A 19,959-nucleotide genomic window follows, 5' to 3' on the forward strand; every position below is an offset into this window, starting at 1 on the left:
CAATAAACCTTAAAAAACCAGATAAGTGATTACGTATTTGGGGAAAAAAAGAAACATTCATCATACAGTTCAAAACTTTAGCATGATAATCTCAAATTTGGGGTACAGTCACCCTCTCTCCCCCCCCAGCCTAAGACTAGCTACAGAATAGTCAGGCTGGAATTTATTTATTTATTTATTTTATTTAAAAAATGCAGAGATGCAAAAATAAATAAGTAAAATGTAAGCTCGGCTACATTCCTTTCCAAGTTATATAACAAAGCGTGCAAAATATTTTGCTTTTTCCAAAATTCACCTTCCACCTAAGCTGTTTGTTCCTTAGGCTAAGAACAAAAGAGATGCTGAGTCTTTGCAGCCTGGAGAACCGTTTACGCTCCTCTTCTTTGTAGCAAACTTTTCCATACTTAAAATAATTATCATGACTCTCCTCAATTATTTCTTCTCTACATTAAACAAACCCATATCTTTTGATCTTTCCTCTCTATTCATGCCGGGACAGCTTTTATGCGAAGGTGCAAACCACTGCATACATTAAACATGTATTGCAAGCTCTAGGCTTTCCAGGGGTATTAACTTGAGGGGGTAATACCTGGCACAGATTCCACGGAGCAGCTCGTTTCAGCTGTTCCCATAAGACTCCATATGACGTGAAATGTGCTTGATCTCATCTGATCTGTTTCTACCACAGAACAGATTAAAGGAATGAAACAAAACAAAACAAGGGCAAGGGGTATCAGAAAAAAAAAGTTAGAGATGTAGACTCCCTTTGTATCATATCTTCCAAAATAGTTAATTGCTGATTCCTCATTAAAACAAGTCTCACAGGACAATGTTGTCACCATAGCCTGTCTTCCCAGAATTAAGGAGCCTGGGATCCATCACTTCATGCTTTACTTGATGTCCAACACTTCTGCCCCACCTTCCCAAGCAGGTACATAAAACCGGGTCTTACTGGGAAGAGCTTCAATACGCCAGACACAGGCCCCCAGCACAGATGCTCCTCACTGCCCCAAGGCTGATGCCTGGATAAGAGAGGAGTTCTTTTGGCTGGGAAGAGGATTGGCACACAGAAACCAACATGTGACTGAGCAAGGGTGGGGGAGTCTGCACAAGAAAGTTTTAATATTAAAAGAAGCACGGAAGCCTGTGAAGTCTGGGGAGCCACATGAAAAGCAGGTGCCTGTCCAGGCACGCGGGCTATCGGAGAAAGGATGGGAGGCACAGAGCCATAATTACACATCATCTTGTGACTGGCGCGAACGCTGCCAGGAGCCCGCACGCTGCAGTACCGAGCTGATCGTCTTCTCAAGAGAAGTTGCAGAGCGCTGAGCGCCCAGAGCCGCAAAGGGAAAGCAAGTGAATCAGCAAGGGGCATGTCGGTCCCCAAGCGCTGGTGTGCTATGTCAGCATGAAGGTGATGCGCTGAGACAAAAGCAGAGTTTATAAACACACCGGAGACAACCAGGTTACTGTGGAAAGTAATTTTATTTCAGAATTTCACACACTCTGTCACAGACCATGCACTTAGACTTTCCCCTTTGCAAATCCACAGCCTCCAGGCCTGGGCGAGATGGGGCATCATCCCTTCACTTCTCACTGCGAGTACCCACATGCTAAGAGTGAGGGCCCCGATGGCAGCTCGCCAGGAGGCAGAAAGCAGCCTCTTGTTTCCATAATTGCTCTTAAACACGGGAAAAGAAATCCATCTGACTTGAAGGATTAGCAGTGGAGCTCAGCAGCAGTGAAACCCCACAGCTGAGCAAGCTGGTCCTGACCCTGTGGTTACAAGGAACAAGACGACAATCTCGTGGGAAGCTCGCGTGAGCTAAGCTACAGCAGAACACACCGAGGCATTCTTGGAGCCCAGGCAGCAACCAACCAAATGCACGCTCTGGGCCTCTTACAATCAATTTGTCTCTGAGCTGCTCTGCCAGGAAGGTGGCCAGGAGCTGCCCTTTTCACATTCAGCTTTAGGTCCTCCTGCTCTGTGCTACAGCTTTGACTAGGAAGGAGCCTACCTAATAGGTAAGACAGCCCTCCAGGCTCTACGTCAACACGTGTACTGCATTTAATACTGAAAGGTGCCAGTTCGAAAGACTTTGCAACAGTCTGTTTGACCCACAGGCTGGGTACAGCATTAGTGTAAGTTTCCTGCATACTTACCCTACTCCTTCTTCCCTGCCTCTGTGGCCCCTTATGCCTGCCCCTGCTCTTGAAATACTCCCAGTTGCAGCGTCCCTGTGACCCGTTATATCTTTGGCCTTTGCTGAGACTGCCACTGCCAGGGCAGCTATTGCCCGCTGGGGTGGCTGCCTGTAGGAAGTGAGCATTTGCCTCCCGAGAACAGGCTTGTGGCTAGCTCAGAGGAGCGCAAAACTGAAGGGAAGAAATGATGGAAGTGATTCAAGTGAAGTGGAGCAAAGTCTACAGAAAAGGCAAAAAGGCAGCTTCAGTCTCCATTTGATACACAAATTGAGCTCAATAGCAGCAAGAAATGGCCATAAAATATTAATTCATTAGGTTGCCAGGAAGAAGTAAAAGCATTCATGTAAAAAATTCTCTATACAGATATGTATGTGGCAACTGTTCTCAAGCCATCTCAGACAATGGTTTCCTCCTGTTTATGTCTCACCTTTTTTGTATCTATAGTTTTGATCATTCCAAATCATGTCGCTGCTCAATTCTGTGTGAAGACCATGGTATTCGAGTCAGCACCAAGTGAGGGGTGAGATCACACTGAAAAAATGAACTCATGGGGAACTCCTGACAACCCAGATATTTTAATATTTTTGTTGACCTTCAAGTAATTAAAAGAAAGGGGAATTTCCCCCAATAGCCCATAGGCTCCAAGTCTCATCTGTCTGCTTTTAGGGTAGGAAGGCTGACATCAGAAAGGCAGTGGAGGGCAGGGAAAGGAAGAAGGGAAAAAATCTGGGAACCAGACTGAAGAGCAATCAACATTTGACCAACACTGACTGCTGCAAAACTTACAAAACACAAAATCATACAAACAGAATTTCTGTTAACCTTTTATAGACTACAGACTTTATATACACACACAAACTTCAAAGTACGCAGCTGGCAGTCTAGAAAATACCAGTACCCTACGGATTAAATAATTTAAAATGTAAAGTTGCAGTATCACTGTATACAGAATACTATCTGACACATTGGCTAAAATGGACGGATTGTCCGAGAAAGATGCTCCCTCCCTCATCTCACCAGAACTGCCTCCAAAAAGAAAACAAGGGCTAAAGACTCCCCTCCGTGGTTCCTCTCCTGAAACTCACCTTGAAACTTCTCTGTCAAAGGTGGGGGGAAGTCCTGAGAGGAAGGGAGGAGAAAAGCATTCCTGCTCCCTCCAAACTCTGCTGCTGCAGTACACCTCTCCTTTGGCTAGGGAGGCTGGACAGCAAGGGAACAACAGGTGCCAAAGCTGGGAAAAGGCAAGTTTGTTTCTGTAATGATAGCTGTGTTGGTCTTTTGAGAGAGACACAGCCCCAGACTTGGGAGAACACCTTCCCTCCCCCTTTTTGAAGATAAGAGGCTTAATGCAGAGTATACAGAGTCTATGTGGCTTGTTTAGGAGATACCAACAGTGCAGCAGCTGCCCCCCAAAATCCGTACCGCAGTCCAGCAGCAGATGGGAGGGCAGCCAAGGGAGAACGGCCTGACAGCAGCCATAAACAGGAGTAGGCAGAACTGCATTACCAACAGGTCCGAACAGACAGAATGGGGAAGGTGTGCCCTCACCAGCTTTCTAAGAGTAATTGTAAACTAGGAGCACTGGAAAGTCAGCATGTGGGAATGAGGAAGGGGACAGACAGCCTCAGCTCTGAGGTGGCTGGGGAGGGGACTAAAACACACACTGAGAGCAGATGGCAAAGCCAACATACCTCTAAATGCTAGCTCTGCATATGTACCCTGTTATCAGTGTATGGGACAGAACCTTGCCGATGACACCAGTTCAGTCCTATCACCTTCACAGACTTGTAGCTGGTGAGAATCTGGCTTACATGTGCTTATTACAAAGCCCTTTGAGGCATGCAGTCTTGCTTCCACCTCCTATAAACCAGAACAGCCATAAGCTCTTGGGGAAAAGATGAAAAAAAATAATCCCTGTTCCCATATGTGTCTCCCACCCCTCCTCCATAATCAGCCTCTCTTCCTCTAGGCCAGAGACATCTAAGGAGCCGCCCTGTTCTCCATTCCCAGGGTGGCCATTCCCACCAGCAACACCCAGCAGATCTGGCTAGGCAGGAATGGCAAGCCCTGCTCCTTCGGCCTCTTCGCATAGCCAGACCACAAAGGTTTCTTCCTCCCCTACGACAGCTTCAGTGAGAACTGCCCATACTGGAGGTTGTGTTGCAGCAGACTGGACAAGCCTCAGCCCTTTACTCCTGAACCCAGCTCGCAAAGGATGAGAAGGCTCCGTAGGAGCAGGAGCCATGGGCACGGGCGTTCTATTCCAAGCTCTACAGCCCTAAATACTGCCAGTGTAATCATTATCCACTCAGAAATACAAAAAACCAACCCTATCCAAAACATCTCACTCAGTCTGCCCTGCATGACTGAGTCAAAGGGACCAATAAGAAAAAAAGAAAGAGGAAAGTGAGACAGTGTGGTACAGCACAGAAAAAGAAACAGGGGGCAAAGTCAGACTGGAGGAAAGGAAAGGAAAGGCAAGGACCTCAATGCGAGTCTGCTAAAATTGTCACTGGATTTACCAGCCCAGTTCCACCTTCTTCAGACCAAAATGGACTCACTGCACTAAGTGTACTACAGGAGAAAAAAGTGCATAGTTTGGTTGGTTTTTTTTTTTGGTAGACACTTAAACATCAGCAGAATTTATGTGAAGATCTTAGAGCTGCAGTTTTAGCCTCTTTTCCCTAGCCAATGGGTACCTGTTGGGGCAGAGATGGTGGAAATGGACCGGTAGCACCAAGAAATTCAGTGGGAGCACCAACTCCACAGCAGGAAATAATAATGAACCAAAAGGAGACAGAGAGAGAGAAGTGGAGGAGTCATATTTCGCAGTCATCAAAGTCCACCTTGGCTAAATCCTATCAACACTTCCCTAGGTAAGGCCTCATTACGTCTGCAGCAAGACCTCTGGCTCTGACAGAGAGCTGTAGAGGGTATAGCCTAACTCATCCACTTCTTCGGGGGTGAGCTCTGAAAACAAGTTCACCTTGGGGTTCAGAGCACTAGGGAGGACACCTGCCTCCAAGTAGCGGATCAATCCCTTCAGCGCCTGCAAGAACCGATCAGCCAGCATGTCCTGGGACCAGTCGGACTCCTCTTGGGATAAGTGCAGGATGACATTGGTGAGCTGGCTGGCAGTGAGGTGACCCAGGGCTGGGTTTGACTTGCATACCGCTTTGAAGATCTTCAGGCACAAGCAACGGCAGCCAGAATCACACTGGTCCAGGGCCCGGAGGCGAGCTGTTTCTGCCGGCCGCAGGCTCAGTCGCCACAAATTGTCATTCTGGGCCAATCGATGGGGTTTGGCCACAAGGATGATGTCACCCAGTGTCAGAGATGGTAGGAAGTCAATAAAAAGATGCCTTTCTGGATCATACTGGACTTCCAGTGTCAAATCTGCTGGGGGAGCTGCTGGACGGATCACGTAATCCAAGAGAGTCCCAATTGCTGGCCAGTTGATGGAGCCAGCTACAACCTTCTCAAAGGTGTCTGCTACAGCTTTGGGGGAAAGGTAACCTCCCACCACACAGCGGTCCCAGTAGCTGCTCCCACGGGGAAAGTACTCTGGGTTTTCCCGACGCACCAAGTAGAAGCCAGGAATGTTCATGATAGTGTCCTCTCCAGGGATGCACGACCACAGGTTCTGCTCCAGCATCAGAGGCACAATGAGCTGGATGTGGTCAGCTGTCACTACCTTTCACAAGAAAGAAAAGTCGGTAAGAAAAAGCTTTCTCTCTCCACACTCAGTTTTATTCACCACCTTTAAATAGCCTTCTGTTCAAAGGAACTTGGAATAAGGATTCAGCTGTCTTAGTCTCCTCTCTGCGTGGGATTCACAGCCTCCCTTTCTCAGAAGACATTCTGAAGGACTATTTCTCATCGTCAATGGGATAACTCCAAGGTATAACCCAAGCTAGTGCTTATACAATATGTACTGCTTAGAGATCCTTAAATACTTCAGGACCTGACATGGACTGCATATAGACAAATCATTTTGCCTCCTCCAAGTCCAATCCTTGGATGTGAGATGCGGCTGGCCCAGGGCACAGCAACACCATGTGATAATTTAAAACAGAAGGCAGAGTATTAAGTTTCTAGACAGCCTTCTGTTGCCATGGTTTAATTATCCCATGCTACAACTAGGTACTGCCCTCACCCGGTCTGCCACTTTGTTTGGAAAAAGGTCATTAAAGATCCCTTTTCACCAGTGCGATTAAGACCCCAGATCTAAGTTTCACTGGACACTCGACACTCCATTCCAGAGCTCTGACTCAAACAAAAAAGTGTGCCTCTGAATCACTCACTATAGCCATGGGCATCTTGCCATCAGGGAGATATGCAGCAGGGACTGCTGTCCAATCCAGGTCTGTCATGCGTTAAAAAAAGAGAGTAGGGAAGACCTACATGAATACACAGGAGTTCTAAGGGAATATAATGTATTTGGGAGGAGATAGAAAGGACAGAGAGAAAAAAGAGGTCTGTCGGAGAAACAGCAAGAAAAACACAGCTAAAGGAAGAGACAGAGGGGAAGGAAAGAAAGGCTGAGATAATCCAGAGAAATAAAACAGCAAAAAGCAAATGCTTTGCAAACAATGCCAGAGCAGCCTGGTCACGCCTGTTCAAACAGTACTGCAGAAATCCAACGCCTGGCTCCACGGTGGGAAAGGCGACACCAGGAGTCTTATTAGAGAGGAATGTTGTGCTGAGGCAGCACTGCCAACAGGGAAGCCTGAAATGCCCCTGCCTAGTCAGCCTTCTGAGTAATGACCCATGATGTGGCCCCAGGAATTACCTGCAGATCATCATACAGGCTGCCGCTGAGGTACATGTCACGCAGGGGCATGTCCGGCAGCTTGGCACGTATGAAGCTGCGCAGCTCAGCACAGATATCCACAGCTGCTTGCTTGGCCCGGGCCTGCTCATCTGCCGGGATAGCTACCTTCCTGCGATAATAAGCGAAGAGCTTTTCTTGCAGAGACAGACGAAGGCGGGATTTTTTCAGCTCCACTTGACTCCTCTTGGCAGATGGCTTGGGCTTTGTGGGTCGAAAAAAGTCTGCAAGACAGAAGGAAAACTGTTGAGTGTCTGCAGTGTTTCACTGTGAAGTGATCCGCAAAAGAAAATCTGCAGTGTGGAAGTGCAGCCTCCTAGCTCTCAGAAAGCTTTCAGCAGACATTTTGCATGCTTTACACAGGTACCAGTCAAAAGGGAGGTGCTGAGGAACTTCAAAAGATACTACTATGAACAACAAACCAGATGAAAACAAGTTACTAGATTTGGAATTTAGCCAGAACAAGACTAACATCATGCACAAGGAAGTATTTTTAATGGCTACAGGGGCAGTATGTCAGTTCAATTTCATCAAAAGTTCAGCACTGTTACCAGTTCAGAAGCTTTCAACATGGTGCCAGACCAGTAGATAAAACACTCTTGAACGACCATCACGATCTCATTAAGTTTTTAACACTATAATTGATTTTCACAAATTATCAGCAAAACCCAGTCCTGACTAGGGTATGAGATCAGAGTAGGCACGCCACCTGGAAATGAAATAGTTGTTAGGGGTCTGATCAACCCTTAGCAGGACAGTGAGCTGACAGATCTTGGGGCCAGCAGAGCTCAGGCAATCATAGCCCCAGTGAAAACTTCCCTCAAACTTTCACTGGCCGAAGAACAGAGAGCACACTCTTGGGCACAATACAGCAATACTATGCTTTATGCTGCATTATTAAGCAATGTCTAACCTGCACAGATTGTCTAAGCCCCTTTTTTTCTGACTGGTTTCATAAAGAAGTCAGTCAATGCTTCCCACCTATCTTTCAGACTTCTCTTAATATGGACCAAGAGTTTCAGAAGTTATCAATGAGAGTTAATGAAGAATTACAGATCTAAGAGATCTTTGGAAGGGCTGTGGTACTTAACAGGTGCAGGAGAAAACCCCAAGTCGGTGGCCCCATTAAGGCAATCAGCTGTTGCACATTTGTTTGGCAACAGGCATTTGGCCACACAGCACACACAGAATGGCTGACCAAGCTGCGCACAGACCCATCCCGCCCAACCTCAGCAGCTGCTGTCTCTCATCCCACTGGGGTCTTTTGGACAGATCTGAGGTTTTGTGTGAAAAGGAAATAGCCTGCAAAACCATAGGGAACCAGACTTCATTGCCTGTTCATAAAAAAACCCTTATTTTTCCATCTTAAGTTTTAATTTGTTTTTAAGTCAAGAATGCAAGATGGCATCATCAATGGTTTTATTCCTCAATCCTCATCTTCTGGGAGTCCAATTAAATTATCTAGACCCCATTTAACACAGCTGTCTAGTTAATTAGCATTTCCTCAGCAGAAAATCCATTGCCATCCTGAAGCTGACTTTCTTGCAGAGAATCTGGAAATAGAGTTAAAAGCTTGATCCTGGTTTTTATTTTAAATCTCCAAGTGTCAGTCTCCTGAAGTGACATGGGATAGAAAGTAAATCCCCTAAGAAAAAACAGCCAAACACATATAACAAACACTGATGGACTCTAAATTACTTATCATCCCACTCAAAAAGAAGACTGCAGGTCACTCTTTATAGCCTGATGAAGACTAACTCAGTGATAAGCAACACTAAACAGGCAAACAGCGTTACAGAAATTATTAGGAAAACGGTAGAAATACTACAGGTAATACTGTTATAAGTTGCTAGTACATTCACAACTTGACTATTCCCCACTTAAAAAGACACAAACAATCTGGAACAGTCCAAAGAAAGGCAACAAAGAGCTTGAAAGGAACAGAGTGGCTTTTTATCAGGAAAGACTGCACAGAAAAGTATTCAGCTTGAAAGAGAAAAGACTGAGGAAGAATAAACTTTAAGTCCATGAAGTCACGAGAGGAACAAAGAATGCAAATAGATGACTATTGTTCACTAGCCCCCAATCTGAATTCTAATTCTTGAAGTTACCAGTAGACCTGCTTAGAAGAAAAACATCAAAATCCTGGGCTGGACAGAGTATTCTCCTTCCTGCATTCCTTTAAATGAAAACAGGGTTTATGGGCCTAGATGATTTTCTAAAGCAGGAGTATCACCCTGCTCCTTACCTGTGTCTGCAGCCGAAGGATCAGTGGGAAGGGTCTGCAGGGAGCGGCTGAGGTTAGTCTTCATGTCCTGGGTCAGTAAGCGTGAGGAGGAGCCCAGCCAGTTTGGCTCTTCCCAGCTTCTCTTTCCTGACTGGCTCAAGCGAGTGGGGCTGCTGGGAGCGCTGATTGCCCGGTCGTACATCTAAAGCAACATCACCAGGCACAGTCTGAGTCGTTAAGGGCCCAACATTTGCATTTTACCCAGCCTAGTGCCAGCATCCCAGGTCCTTTGTTTCCCACTCCTTCTTTCCAGTGCCCCCATGCTCAGGTCCCACCCCGCTGTCCCGCATGCTCACTCACCCGTTTGACAGCCAGCGTGGCGATGCCCAGCATAGCTGCTCCACCCACGCCCAGCACAAGCCGGGCGTTGGACAGCACGAAGTCGATCGCTGTGCCAATGCCGTTGTCATCTTTTTTCCCTTTGCGCTGCCCAGCGCCTGCCATCTCACCTGGAAGGAGCAGGAGCATTAAACAAATGTGTCAAAACATGCAACCCTAACGGTTCGCTCCCTTCTCCTCCATCCCATGCTCATGGCTCTTGGGGTATTAGCGCAGAGCCACAGGAAGGGACCACCTAACCCTGCAGCCTCTTTAATTATCTTCCCTCGAGGAGCTGCTTATTCCCAGCCACACCGGAAGAGTACCGACCAAGCTCTGCAATGACAGCATTTCTTTGCTTCCAGCAACATTTACGACCTGAAGAAAAACATCCTGAATTTGATGTGGGGCTTCTAATCACTGAAGCAGGTTTAATTGTGTAACCACCTAATGCTTTTTAAAAGAGAAAGTAAGATTTACTTCAGCAATATTTTCCAATAAAATCCTGTATATTATTTAAAACTCTATGACCATTCAGGTCTTTTCCTTTAATTTCTGCTTCTCAACCAAACCGTGGCTTTTTTTATGCCAATTTATTTTCTTATTCTCAATCTAATGGGTGAAATTTTGCTCACAGACGAGGTGATGCAGGGATGGTCAACTGCTTGTCCATAACAGATCAGAATCTTCCCAAGAGTTGACAGGCAGCCTCAGAGCATCCACGCCCAGACTCATTTTTGGACAATGGCTGGTCCCAGATACTTCAAAGACACCCAAGAATCAACAACAGAGACCACAACGCACCACAGAGGGAACAGCTCCCTTGCTTTCACTAAACATTTACTCTTGCCCTCCAAGCTGTTGGGTTTGACTCTCATACGAGTCATGTATAACACGAACATTAATATCTTCTCACACATGTGCTTTTGTTTTCTCCAATTTCCACTTAACCTGATCTCGATATTTAAATTTAAAGAGTCTCCCTGGCCAACTACACATGTAAAACACACTTTGCCACCACTGTCCCCACAGCTGGATCCTCAGTGAACCTACATGAAAACACCAGGAAACTCTTCCAACCTGACTCGAGATCTGTTTTCTCACCCAGTTTCAAAGGTTCAGCGCCTGCCTGTCTGAGGCAGTTTAAAACTGCCCTTAGGTTTTTCTAAGGCCAAGCTACAGTCCCAGAAGGAATGTTCCTGCCTTGGTGAACCAGGAATCCAGTCACCCGTCACCCCTAGGCAGAAAAAACCCCACACTTTCACAAAGCAAGCTGTAACAGCAGCATGAAGAACGTGGTTATATCATTGTAAATGACCTACCTGTGACCTAACACATTTGTAAAGAGAACAGGAGAGCCCTCCTGGTGTGCCTGGGGAAGTGCCTTCCAGACTCCTTCAAGACAGTGGTGGGCACAGAGCATTAATCATCTTTTTTGGTTGGCGAGGGGGTTTTGGAAAGAAGAGGGAAGTAAGTGGGGCCAAAAGGAGCTACAGGGAATCTCTAAACCAGGCCCCCGAGTTTGCTCTGCAGGAAAGCTTGCCCCTTCTCCAACTGTCTTTCCTTGTCCTCTAGCTGCTGCAGCCCCCGGTTCTTGCGGAACTCGCGGCGGATGAAAGCGAGGTAGAAATCCCGGTCGGTGTAACGCAGCCCACGGCCCTGGCGCAGCAGGGCCCGGTAGAGGGTCAGGACAGCCTCCCGGGACCACGCTGCCATGGGGGAAGACGGGTGCGTGGACGGGCGACCTAGAGAGAGGTGACAAAGCGCGGGACCCGAGTCAGCTTTCACCTCCCGGAGGGAAGCACCGGCCGCTGCCTCCTCCTCCACGCCTGGCCTCGCAAACCACCGTCCTCCCCGGCCCGGGAAGGGACGGGACAGCCTCTCGAACGACCCACCGGGGATAACAGGCTCTCTTAAGGGCGCAAGGCCGCACGGCCTGCTGCGGGGGTGGGGGAGGAACCGGCGGGACCCACGGCCTCGCCCTTCCCGTGGAGCTCCCCGCCGGGCTGGGGTCGAGCCCTCCGAGGCCCCGCGGGGACCGACCGTATCGGACTCACCGGGAACGGACCGGGGGGAAGGAGGAGGAGGAGCAGGAGGGAGGGAAAGGGCTCCGGGTCCCTCACGGCAACCGATTCCCTCTCGGGGTCACCCGGCAACATGGCCGATCCGCTTCCGTGTCGTGACCCCGGCCCCGCCAATCGTAGAGCGAGACTTCGCCGAGGGGGCGGTGACGCAGCGCCGTCTCCCCCTACCGGCGGGGCGCCGCACCCGCCGCCTGGTACAGCGCGCGGGGGGGGGGGGGGGAGACACTCTGCGCCGCCCGCCCGCGCAGGGAGGCTGCCCCCTGCCGGCGGGGAGGGGCACCGCCGCTCCCAGCTGCTCCCAGCTGCTCCCAGCTGCTCCCAGCTGCTCCCAGTTGCTCCCAGTTGCTCCCAGTTGCTCCCAGCTGGGACTGGGACGGGGCTAGGCCGGGCCCGGTGCTGGTCTGGTTTGAGGAGGCCGTGCCCCTTCGAGGGGGTGATGAGCCGGCTTCCTCAGGCGGGGGGGGGGGGAATGGGGGGTCGGGGACACGCTGAAAGTGTTGCAAATATTCTGGTAAAGAAATAAAAATTTCATCACATAGAAGAGTTGGGTTTGATTAAGAAGTAAAATTGTGAAGCAGAGGGTATAGGATTGTTAAGTTTGAAATGTAGCCATAGAAACTTCAGGAACTGTGTGATGTGTGACTGTAGGAACCTTAACATTGTTAAAGTTTGAAATAGCTAACCCTAGAAACCTCACCAGGAAGTTACAGGGTTTACTGTGTTTGGTTTCGAGAAACTGAGGAAACTGTCACGGACACCAGTTTGCTGCTTGGAAACCCCCTTACCCTTCCCATCTCGAGTTGAGTATCGAAGATTCCAATCAGTAGAGCTAAGTGTAACTGACCAATGATGGGTTTTAAATAAGAATATTGATAAGGTTATATAATCAAAGGGCCAATCATTATAAAGGTTAAATTTAAGAGTGAGCATAGTATGCATTTTTATGTAAAGAAACTTATATAACAATGACCTGACAGGAAAAAAATCTATAAAAGCTGATGCATTTTGATACTAGGTTGGACACACCTTTGGAGGAGTGCCCCCCCCCCCCCGCGCAGTGTCCCCAGCGCTGCAATAAACGAAGTGCCTGCTTCTTAACTTCACACTGGCGTTAAGGAGTTTTATTCTGGATTTCAATAACAAAATGGCTGTGGGGAAGGGCTGAGGGCGAGTGGGACCCCCCCCCAGTACAGCCTGGAGGGACCCAGGCTGCTCCGCTTCCCAACTGGCCTTGAGCGGCCACCATGGTGGGGAGAGGAGTCTTCCCTTCCCCCTCAGACTTGCAGCTGCCCCGGAGGCCGGGGTGGGCACCCACGCTGAAGCCACCTTGGGACACAGGGCTCGTTCCGCCCTGGAAGGTCTCGTTAGCAGCCCGGGCTTCATGAGCTGTGGTGAAACCGGCTCCACGCGCGGGCGAGTGTGTTCCCCACGGCCCAAAACAGCTGGAGCACCAATAGGTGTTTCCTTTTGTCATTCTGCCTTTGACGGGCCTAAATGGCATCATGCTTCGTGTGAGAAAGGGGAGAGTTCAGCACGCTGCAGCGAGTCGACAGCCACAGCGCAGGCTGTCACGATCACCGCCGGCTGTGCGCGCTGGCTGCCCAGGGTGACGTGGGGGTAAATGGAGAAGGTTTCTCTGGTGCTTCAGGGTAGGCAGGGCACAGTGGGTTCATGCTGCCTGTCTGAAGGCACCTCTGACTGCCCTGATGCTTTTTACAGAATAACTTATCAAATTCGAGCTCCTTATCTTTATCTCCAAGGAACCTCAGGGCCTCATCTGGAAGTCTCAAGGGGTCTAGGAGAAGGGCAGTAGCTGGCAGCCTCTCTGGGGTCTGCCTGAGGAGATGGAAGGAGCATCCTGAAGCCAGGACCTTCCACCCCTCCATCCAGGTGCAAATCCCCCTTTTCCATTCTTGCCTTCTCCACTATATGCCTACTCTGGGATCTAATTATTCCTCCTTAGCCATCTCCTCCTCCCCAGATCCTACCAAAATGTAAAACATAACTGCATATGCTGTGCCTCCCCTGGGGGAGAGGGTGAGAGAAAGAGCAAACTGTGTGTGACAGAGGAGAGCCACATCACTTCACACACTTCTCAGCGACACCAGATATGACAGCGATAGAATTGAACAGGAAGAAAACCAGAAGCTCTGGACTGGCTCGCTCCCTGCCAGTCTCCTCTTGTTCATTTCCTTTCCGAGATAAACAACCCCAATCATTTTGATCTCTCTTTGTGAGCAATTTTACCATGCCCCTAATCAGCCCTTTCTGAGAAAGACTTACTTGAACTGCAGACAGTATTCCCAGAGAGGCTGTGCTAGTGATTTACATAATAGCATTATCATATTTTCCATATTATTCTCCCTTTCTTCCTTCTGCATGCTAATATTTCGTGTGTGCTTTTTTTTTTAACCTGCAGCTACTCACAGAGCCAGGGTTTGTGTGACATCCAGATCCTTTCCTGAGTTGCTAGAGACTGTGTGGAGCTTTGTAATTCTTATGTGCAATTTGTTTTCTCTTCTGACTTTGCATGTGCCCAGTTAAACCTTCGCAAATGTGTGGTGTTGCCCATTTGCCACATTTGCATTTTACTTACAGTCCTTTCTGATCTCCTCAAGAGTCAATAGCTTTGAGTCATCTCTTAAAAATGTTTGGTATATTGTTCATCTTTGTTTCCAGATCATCAGTTCATGTACTAAGCTATCCAGGGCCTCGGAGGCAGCGTTTGTATTCCCTACCCTTAACCTTCTGCCAGAATGAAAATGGATCTTTGAACCTTCCACCCGGCTTCCTGCCTCCTCCTTGGGTTGTTGATCCACAGAAATATTTTACTCCTCACAACAGGGCTCTGTCGCCTCTGGGCAGGTGCGCTGATGAGCCCAGTCCCTGAAACTCTCAAGTCCGGATCAAAACTTGCGCAGCTACGTGCGGCAGACCCCTGATGCGCTACGAACGGGATCGGCCGGATCAGGCTGCGCAACGGTGGGCTTTCCTTGCCGCCCTCCCGCCATGGCAGCCAAGGGCTGCGGGCCTCCGTAAGTGCCCCCTCCCCAGCCTGGCCCCCTTGGGTTGTGCCTGTTTTAGCGTTTCTCTCTGTTCCCCCCCCCGCCCAGGCTGGCCGCCAGCTCCCAGGCCCCTCGCCAGCAGCTGTGTGTGCATGTTGTGAACTCCTCCAGCCACGCCACGCAGCGTGCCTCCAAACCGCCCCGGCCCCTCCGGGGAGGCCACTCACGGTACCCACTGCCTGATGTGGGTTCCCCACGTCCACGCTGTGCGGGCACGGGTTTTCAACCTGCCCCTTCTCTCTTGCAAAGAGAAAGGTGAGCGCAACGGCAGAGCAACGCGTGACCGACGCCATCCCGGCTGCCGTGCGAGTGCCGGACCTCTAGTGACGTGGCAGGGGTTGTCAACTTGAACTCTGCCTTGAGACAGTGAAGCAAAATCCCCCCCACCTCGTGTTTCCCAAGCTGGCCGGCTCCTCTGCTGATCCGCCGCACGCAGCCACACGAGTGGGGACCTACCCAGCACCCCCAAAGACTTGTGCTGCCCTGATGGCATGGTGGCCCTGGCGCCCCATAGCCCACAGAGCCCTGTTGCCTGGTGGCTTCTTTGCCCGTGGACCAGCTGGGAATGGGGTGCCCCCCGTGACTCCAGCCTGCGTCCCTGCAAGAAAGGGAATTTACTTGCCCCGACCGGGCAAGGTGCAGGTGGAGAGGAGGGAGCGCACCTTAGCCTGGAGAACAGTAACGACCTTTGTTTCCCCAATGACGAAGTGAGCTTGTGAAATGTCAAAGGCAGCATGGGTGATGGGGCACAATAACCCATGTTGCTACCCGGGATAAGGCACAGAATCCCCCCTGTTCCCTGCGAGTCTCCGGAGCCACCACTCCTCTGCCATTCTTCTTATGCTTGCAGCCGGTCCTCCCACTCAAGTAGCCACTGCCATGGGCTCTGATGGCCACCAAAAGCAGCACACTGCTGCCCCTGAGCCCGGCTTGCAGCCTCTGCTCCTGGCAGTCAAGTGCCATCCCCAGGGCTTCCCATCACCCATTTTGCAAGGGCAGGACCATTCCCAGCCGGGGAGACATCCCTGTGCCGCCCGCCACCAGCCAGCAAACCCTCCCTGGACAGCAGGGAGGTGAACGTCACCCGTAGAGCTGCAAATGGCATCTTGGAGGGGCTCTGCAGGGTCAGGAAAAAAACCTGCGCTTGGAAACAGAAGGCTGGCCTCTTACAGGAGCCAGAAAGCAATGCCAAAACACGAGAGGGAAGATGGGCAGTGACCCACCAATGCCATCAGAGCCTGGGCTTAATATCCTTAATATCTTTTAGTAAATGGACCTTGCAAGAGGCCTTTTGGCAGTCTAACTCCGTTCAACAGCTCTCTCTTTCATTGCAGCCCTATTTCTTTACTTTTCTTGAACAATTGCAAGGATTAATGACATTTGGGCTCCTGCTTTCCGGCTGCGATGAGCCGTGAGGGGCAGAGGGCCAAGGGTAGCGCAGGTGGCTTCTTTCCCTGAACCCCCAGCAGCTTTGATGTTGAGCGCATGTGGGAAAGATGACGGGTGCCGAGGGAGGAGAGACCGCTGGTAAGCAGCTGCCTTTCAAGGGCCATTCCTGATTTACAGCCGAGACCCGGATTTTAGAAAGAGAGTAACTAGCCGCTCTGGGGAGCCACACTCAGGGTATGTTTTTGCCAGGGGGAAGGAAAGGAAAGGTTCCCAGCCCCGCTGCTGCTGAAGTGGGGCTTTTCAGCTCCCCAGCCTCCAGCCCTGCAGCCCGGGGGGCTGCAAACACTGGCAGTGGCGAGTGGTCTCCCGTGGGATGCAGAGCTGCCGCCGCTGCAAGGTCCTGCACCAATGGTCACTGAGGAAGCTCCGTTTTATTACCTAACAAATTGAAAATGCTGCTGTAGTATTTTGCAATTGGTCCACACGCACCTTCATTCCCAGCATGGCTCGTGTTTCTTCAGGCAAATTTCCCTGTGGCTGGGTTTCTTGGGGACTTTTTTCTTTTTTTATTACCTGGTTAGTAAGAGTCCCGTCCCCCCCCCACCCCGATTTGTCACTTTGCACCAGCTGCATGCTGCAGAAGGTTTCCAGAGCCATTCAGAGACCCTGCTTTTGTGAGCGCTGTTATCCTTGCAATTTCGCATCAGTCTGACAGCCTCGTGGGCTTTCTGCAGTAGAAGTGTCTGCGGAGAGCTGAGAGCTTGCAGCTGGTGGCACCAGTCCCCCCAAGCAGGGCTGCACACCCTGACCCCAGGCTTTTTGTACTCCTCTGCCCGCTGCATGCTGCGGTGAGGTCCTCCCAGCACGAACATGGGATTTCAGTTTGTGCAAGGGGCGTCTGGACTGCCAGCATCATGTGGGGTTCGGTCCTGTGTACATATATACAACCCGAGAAGGGCAGAGCTGCTATATCCTGCTGCTTCTCTTCTTTTTCTAGTTAAAGGCACCTATTGCACATCTTGTCCTATTAAGTCACGGGTCCTTAGATAGATTTATTTCTGTCCCACTTGGGGAAATGTGTCTGGGTTTGGTTTTGCAGTAGTTCGACATTCACTTCTGGGTAGCAGTTTGAGTCAAATGCTTTGAAAACACTGGGAACAAAACACAAGTGGGTAGATGTTTTCTACATTCTTTTATTTTTGTGTGTATGCCTGGTTCTTAGTAAGTGTCTGAGGGGGGAAAAAAAAAAAAAAAAAGATATGACTGAAGATTTGTTACTCTGTCTTTGGAAAAGGTCCACACTGTAGAACAGGGCTAAAATGCCAGGAAAGAGTTTGCTGCAAAGAGGCAGGCTTATAATATTTGATTTTATACATTCTCTGGGTAACATATTTTCTGTAATTTGAGATCCTGGAGAAGACATTTTAGATCTTATTCAGTACAGCTTGCTTGCTCTTCTTCTCAGTTTTCCTTATTTTTAGAAAGGTGAAGTGTGGTTCCCAAATTAAATTGTTACTGGGATGGACTTCAGCCAAGACGATCCATGGTTCAAGCCATAAGGCACAGGAAACATAAGTGTAAAACAATGGCGTTTTATTTTGTATTTTGTTTGGCAGGGTGAGGAGAGATATGGCCTTGAAAGGTTTGTGTTCTTACATAGCTATAATGTATTTCAAAAGACAGTAAGGACTATTTTCTCTTCTCACTTTGCTTAAAAAAAAAAATGCACACCCAGAAACGCTGGAAATGTCAGGATTGCAAAATTTTCCTTAATTAAAAGTAAGGGTTTGTGTTTGGGGTTCTCAGAGATGCTTACAGTAATGTCCTGAACATTAGCTGAAGTGGGCTGATCCTTTACATCCTTTACCCTTTTGCTGACGTGCTTGTCCCTGCAGCAGCTACAAAGGCAAAGCTTGCAGCAGCCTGGCCCCAAGCCAGGCTCCTCTCCCAAGCATCCGTGGGTTATATCCCTTATGTCAGCCTCTCACTTCAGTGACCCAGAACCCTTTCTCCGGTTGGGACGGTTTTGCACGGCTCCTCTGAGGCTGTTTTGCAGCAACAGAGCAAAGCCCTGCAAAGCTTGCTCCCAGGTGAGGGTTTGACATGGCTGGGGTACGAGTGTGCCTGTGAGCCACAGAAACACGTGCCACTGCCAGGAGCAAGAATATGCCTCCCTTCTGCCATGGCTGCAGCCAAATCCTTTCCATCGCAATGCTCTGGAAAGCAGGGCAGCCGGCGCCTGCAGCTGGGGGGCACGTGAGCATGAAGCCATTTGCTGGTGACGCTCTCCAGGGCTGGGGTGACTCTCTCCCTGGCTGCTCCACGGGCTGCTTGCCGGCCAGCTGAGACCTCGCTGCTTCCCCAGCTGAGCCGCTAAAGCAGTGGGATTTCAAAAAAATAATATAAAGTTGGACTCATAATTAAAAATTAACCGTCCCTGCTAGAGAGCATATTAAGCTGTGCCCTTACACAGGGAACAAATGTATCTGAGCAACAAAAACAAACAGCCAGCAAGCCAGGCTGTTGATATCCCCTTTCCAGCTTTCTAAAAGATGCTGTAAGTTTATATTGAAGTCACTTTGTTTCCAAGCTCCCCGCTGCAGGCATCGATTGGGAATCAGCCAGAGCCAGCCCCTCTGCAAGCCAGAGACGGAGGGTCTGCCACAGCCTTGGTCCCCACCAAGCAGTGTTGCACGGCACCCGCGATGAGCGCTGGACATCCCCGACATACAGCGAGAACTTGGAAGAAACAGCTTATTTCCAGGCAGGTCATGCCACAGCCCCTCCATAGCACATCTCCCCACATAACACCTGTTGGGGTGCCGAAATTCTGCAAAACACACAGGATTTACTTGGTGCCGGATGGTTTGCACACTCCTGGTTCAATAGAGTGCTTAAGACTCCATATCCATATCCAGGATGCACGCTGCACGCATCAAGATCCCTTTTGATGCCTCAAGGGACCCTCTGAGGGTTGGTATATAAGGCTCGTGGTGGAGTTGCGTGCCCCCCGTGCTCGGCTGACCGTCAGTGCTACTCCTGAAAATGAGGGTCCCCACCGCAGACTGGTTTGCGGTAGAATCAACCCCTCGCTCACAGAGGCACTTCGAGCTCCTGCAGCAGAAGCTTGTGCTTTCCGGGGAAAAAGGTCCTATGTTCCATCAATGCCTTCTTTTAATACCTCTCAAGAAACTGAAGAAGTGCTGTTTACATTACTTCTTAAAATAATATAAATGTCAGTAAAAGATTTCGTGTTGGAGGCAAGAAAAATAACATGGGAGAACCTTTGACCTAGTCAACTCTCATTTCTTAAACTGTCTCGCTAAATTGCCATTGGCCTAAGCTTATCTACTTATCTTCCCCTCTTGAAAAACTGAAAGTTCAGGCATTCTGGTGATCATCTATTTTTAGATTATCCCCTATTCGGGCACAAAAATACAGCAATCACCAAGAATGCTAAAAATTCTTAATAGAAAATTTTAATTGTTAATTTTGAGTGGCATGTTTATTCCAGGCCCTTTGTGCCAGAGATAGAGGCAGCAGGAAGGCATTAAGCAATGCACAACGCAAGCCTCCAGTTTGATGGAGACCCTTCCACAAGAGGAGAACTGAAAACATTAGACTGATGTAGAAGGGAGAAAGAAGAGGGTATGTGCTGGATCTAATGATTATAAGGAAACTAACCTGTGATGTTTACAGTCACTATCTCTAAGTGGGACCAGGAATGAACCTGAAGCCCAGGACACTTAAAAAGGTAAAAAGTAAAATAGCTGTAGATGG

At 49.3% G+C, this 19,959-nt stretch overlaps 2 protein-coding genes across 2 annotated transcripts; both read right to left on the reverse strand.

The window, feature by feature from the left end:
• Nucleotides 1–1,466: 1,466 nt before the first annotated feature.
• Nucleotides 1,467–9,767, reverse strand: MIEF1 (mitochondrial elongation factor 1). Its single transcript, XM_075050815.1, has 4 exons — nucleotides 9,624–9,767; nucleotides 9,285–9,465; nucleotides 6,998–7,260; nucleotides 1,467–5,899 (listed from the first exon to the last, which is right to left on the reverse strand). Exons 1-4 carry the CDS (start codon nucleotides 9,765–9,767, stop codon nucleotides 5,093–5,095), a joined length of 1,395 nt encoding a protein of 464 aa, XP_074906916.1. The 3' UTR covers nucleotides 1,467–5,092.
• A 1,377-nt stretch (nucleotides 9,768–11,144) lies between these two features.
• Nucleotides 11,145–11,825, reverse strand: MIURF (mitochondrial elongation factor 1 upstream open reading frame). The gene is made up of 2 exons (XM_075050816.1): nucleotides 11,699–11,825; nucleotides 11,145–11,386 (listed from the first exon to the last, which is right to left on the reverse strand). The coding sequence occupies exon 2, from the start codon at nucleotides 11,355–11,357 to the stop codon at nucleotides 11,145–11,147; it is 213 nt and encodes a 70-aa protein (XP_074906917.1). The 5' UTR covers nucleotides 11,358–11,386; nucleotides 11,699–11,825.
• Between the last annotated feature and the right edge of the window lie 8,134 nt (nucleotides 11,826–19,959).

This window comes from Buteo buteo, chromosome 19 (assembly GCF_964188355.1).
Source record: "Buteo buteo chromosome 19, bButBut1.hap1.1, whole genome shotgun sequence".
Lineage (NCBI taxonomy): Eukaryota > Metazoa > Chordata > Aves > Accipitriformes > Accipitridae > Buteo > Buteo buteo.

Bases quoted from the DNA above. Each gene is read 5' to 3' on its own strand.
- MIURF (XM_075050816.1), bottom strand. From the start codon at position 11,357: ATGGCAGCGTGGTCCCGGGAGGCTGTCCTGACCCTCTACCGGGCCCTG.
- MIEF1 (XM_075050815.1), bottom strand. From the start codon at position 9,767: ATGGCAGGCGCTGGGCAGCGCAAAGGGAAAAAAGATGACAACGGCATT. The intron at 9,466-9,623 runs GTGAGTGAGCAT...ATGTTGCTTTAG, and splicing joins CCACGCTGGCTGTCAAACGG to ATGTACGACCGGGCAATCAG. The intron at 7,261-9,284 runs GTAAGGAGCAGG...TCTGTCTTGCAG, and splicing joins TCCTTCGGCTGCAGACACAG to ACTTTTTTCGACCCACAAAG.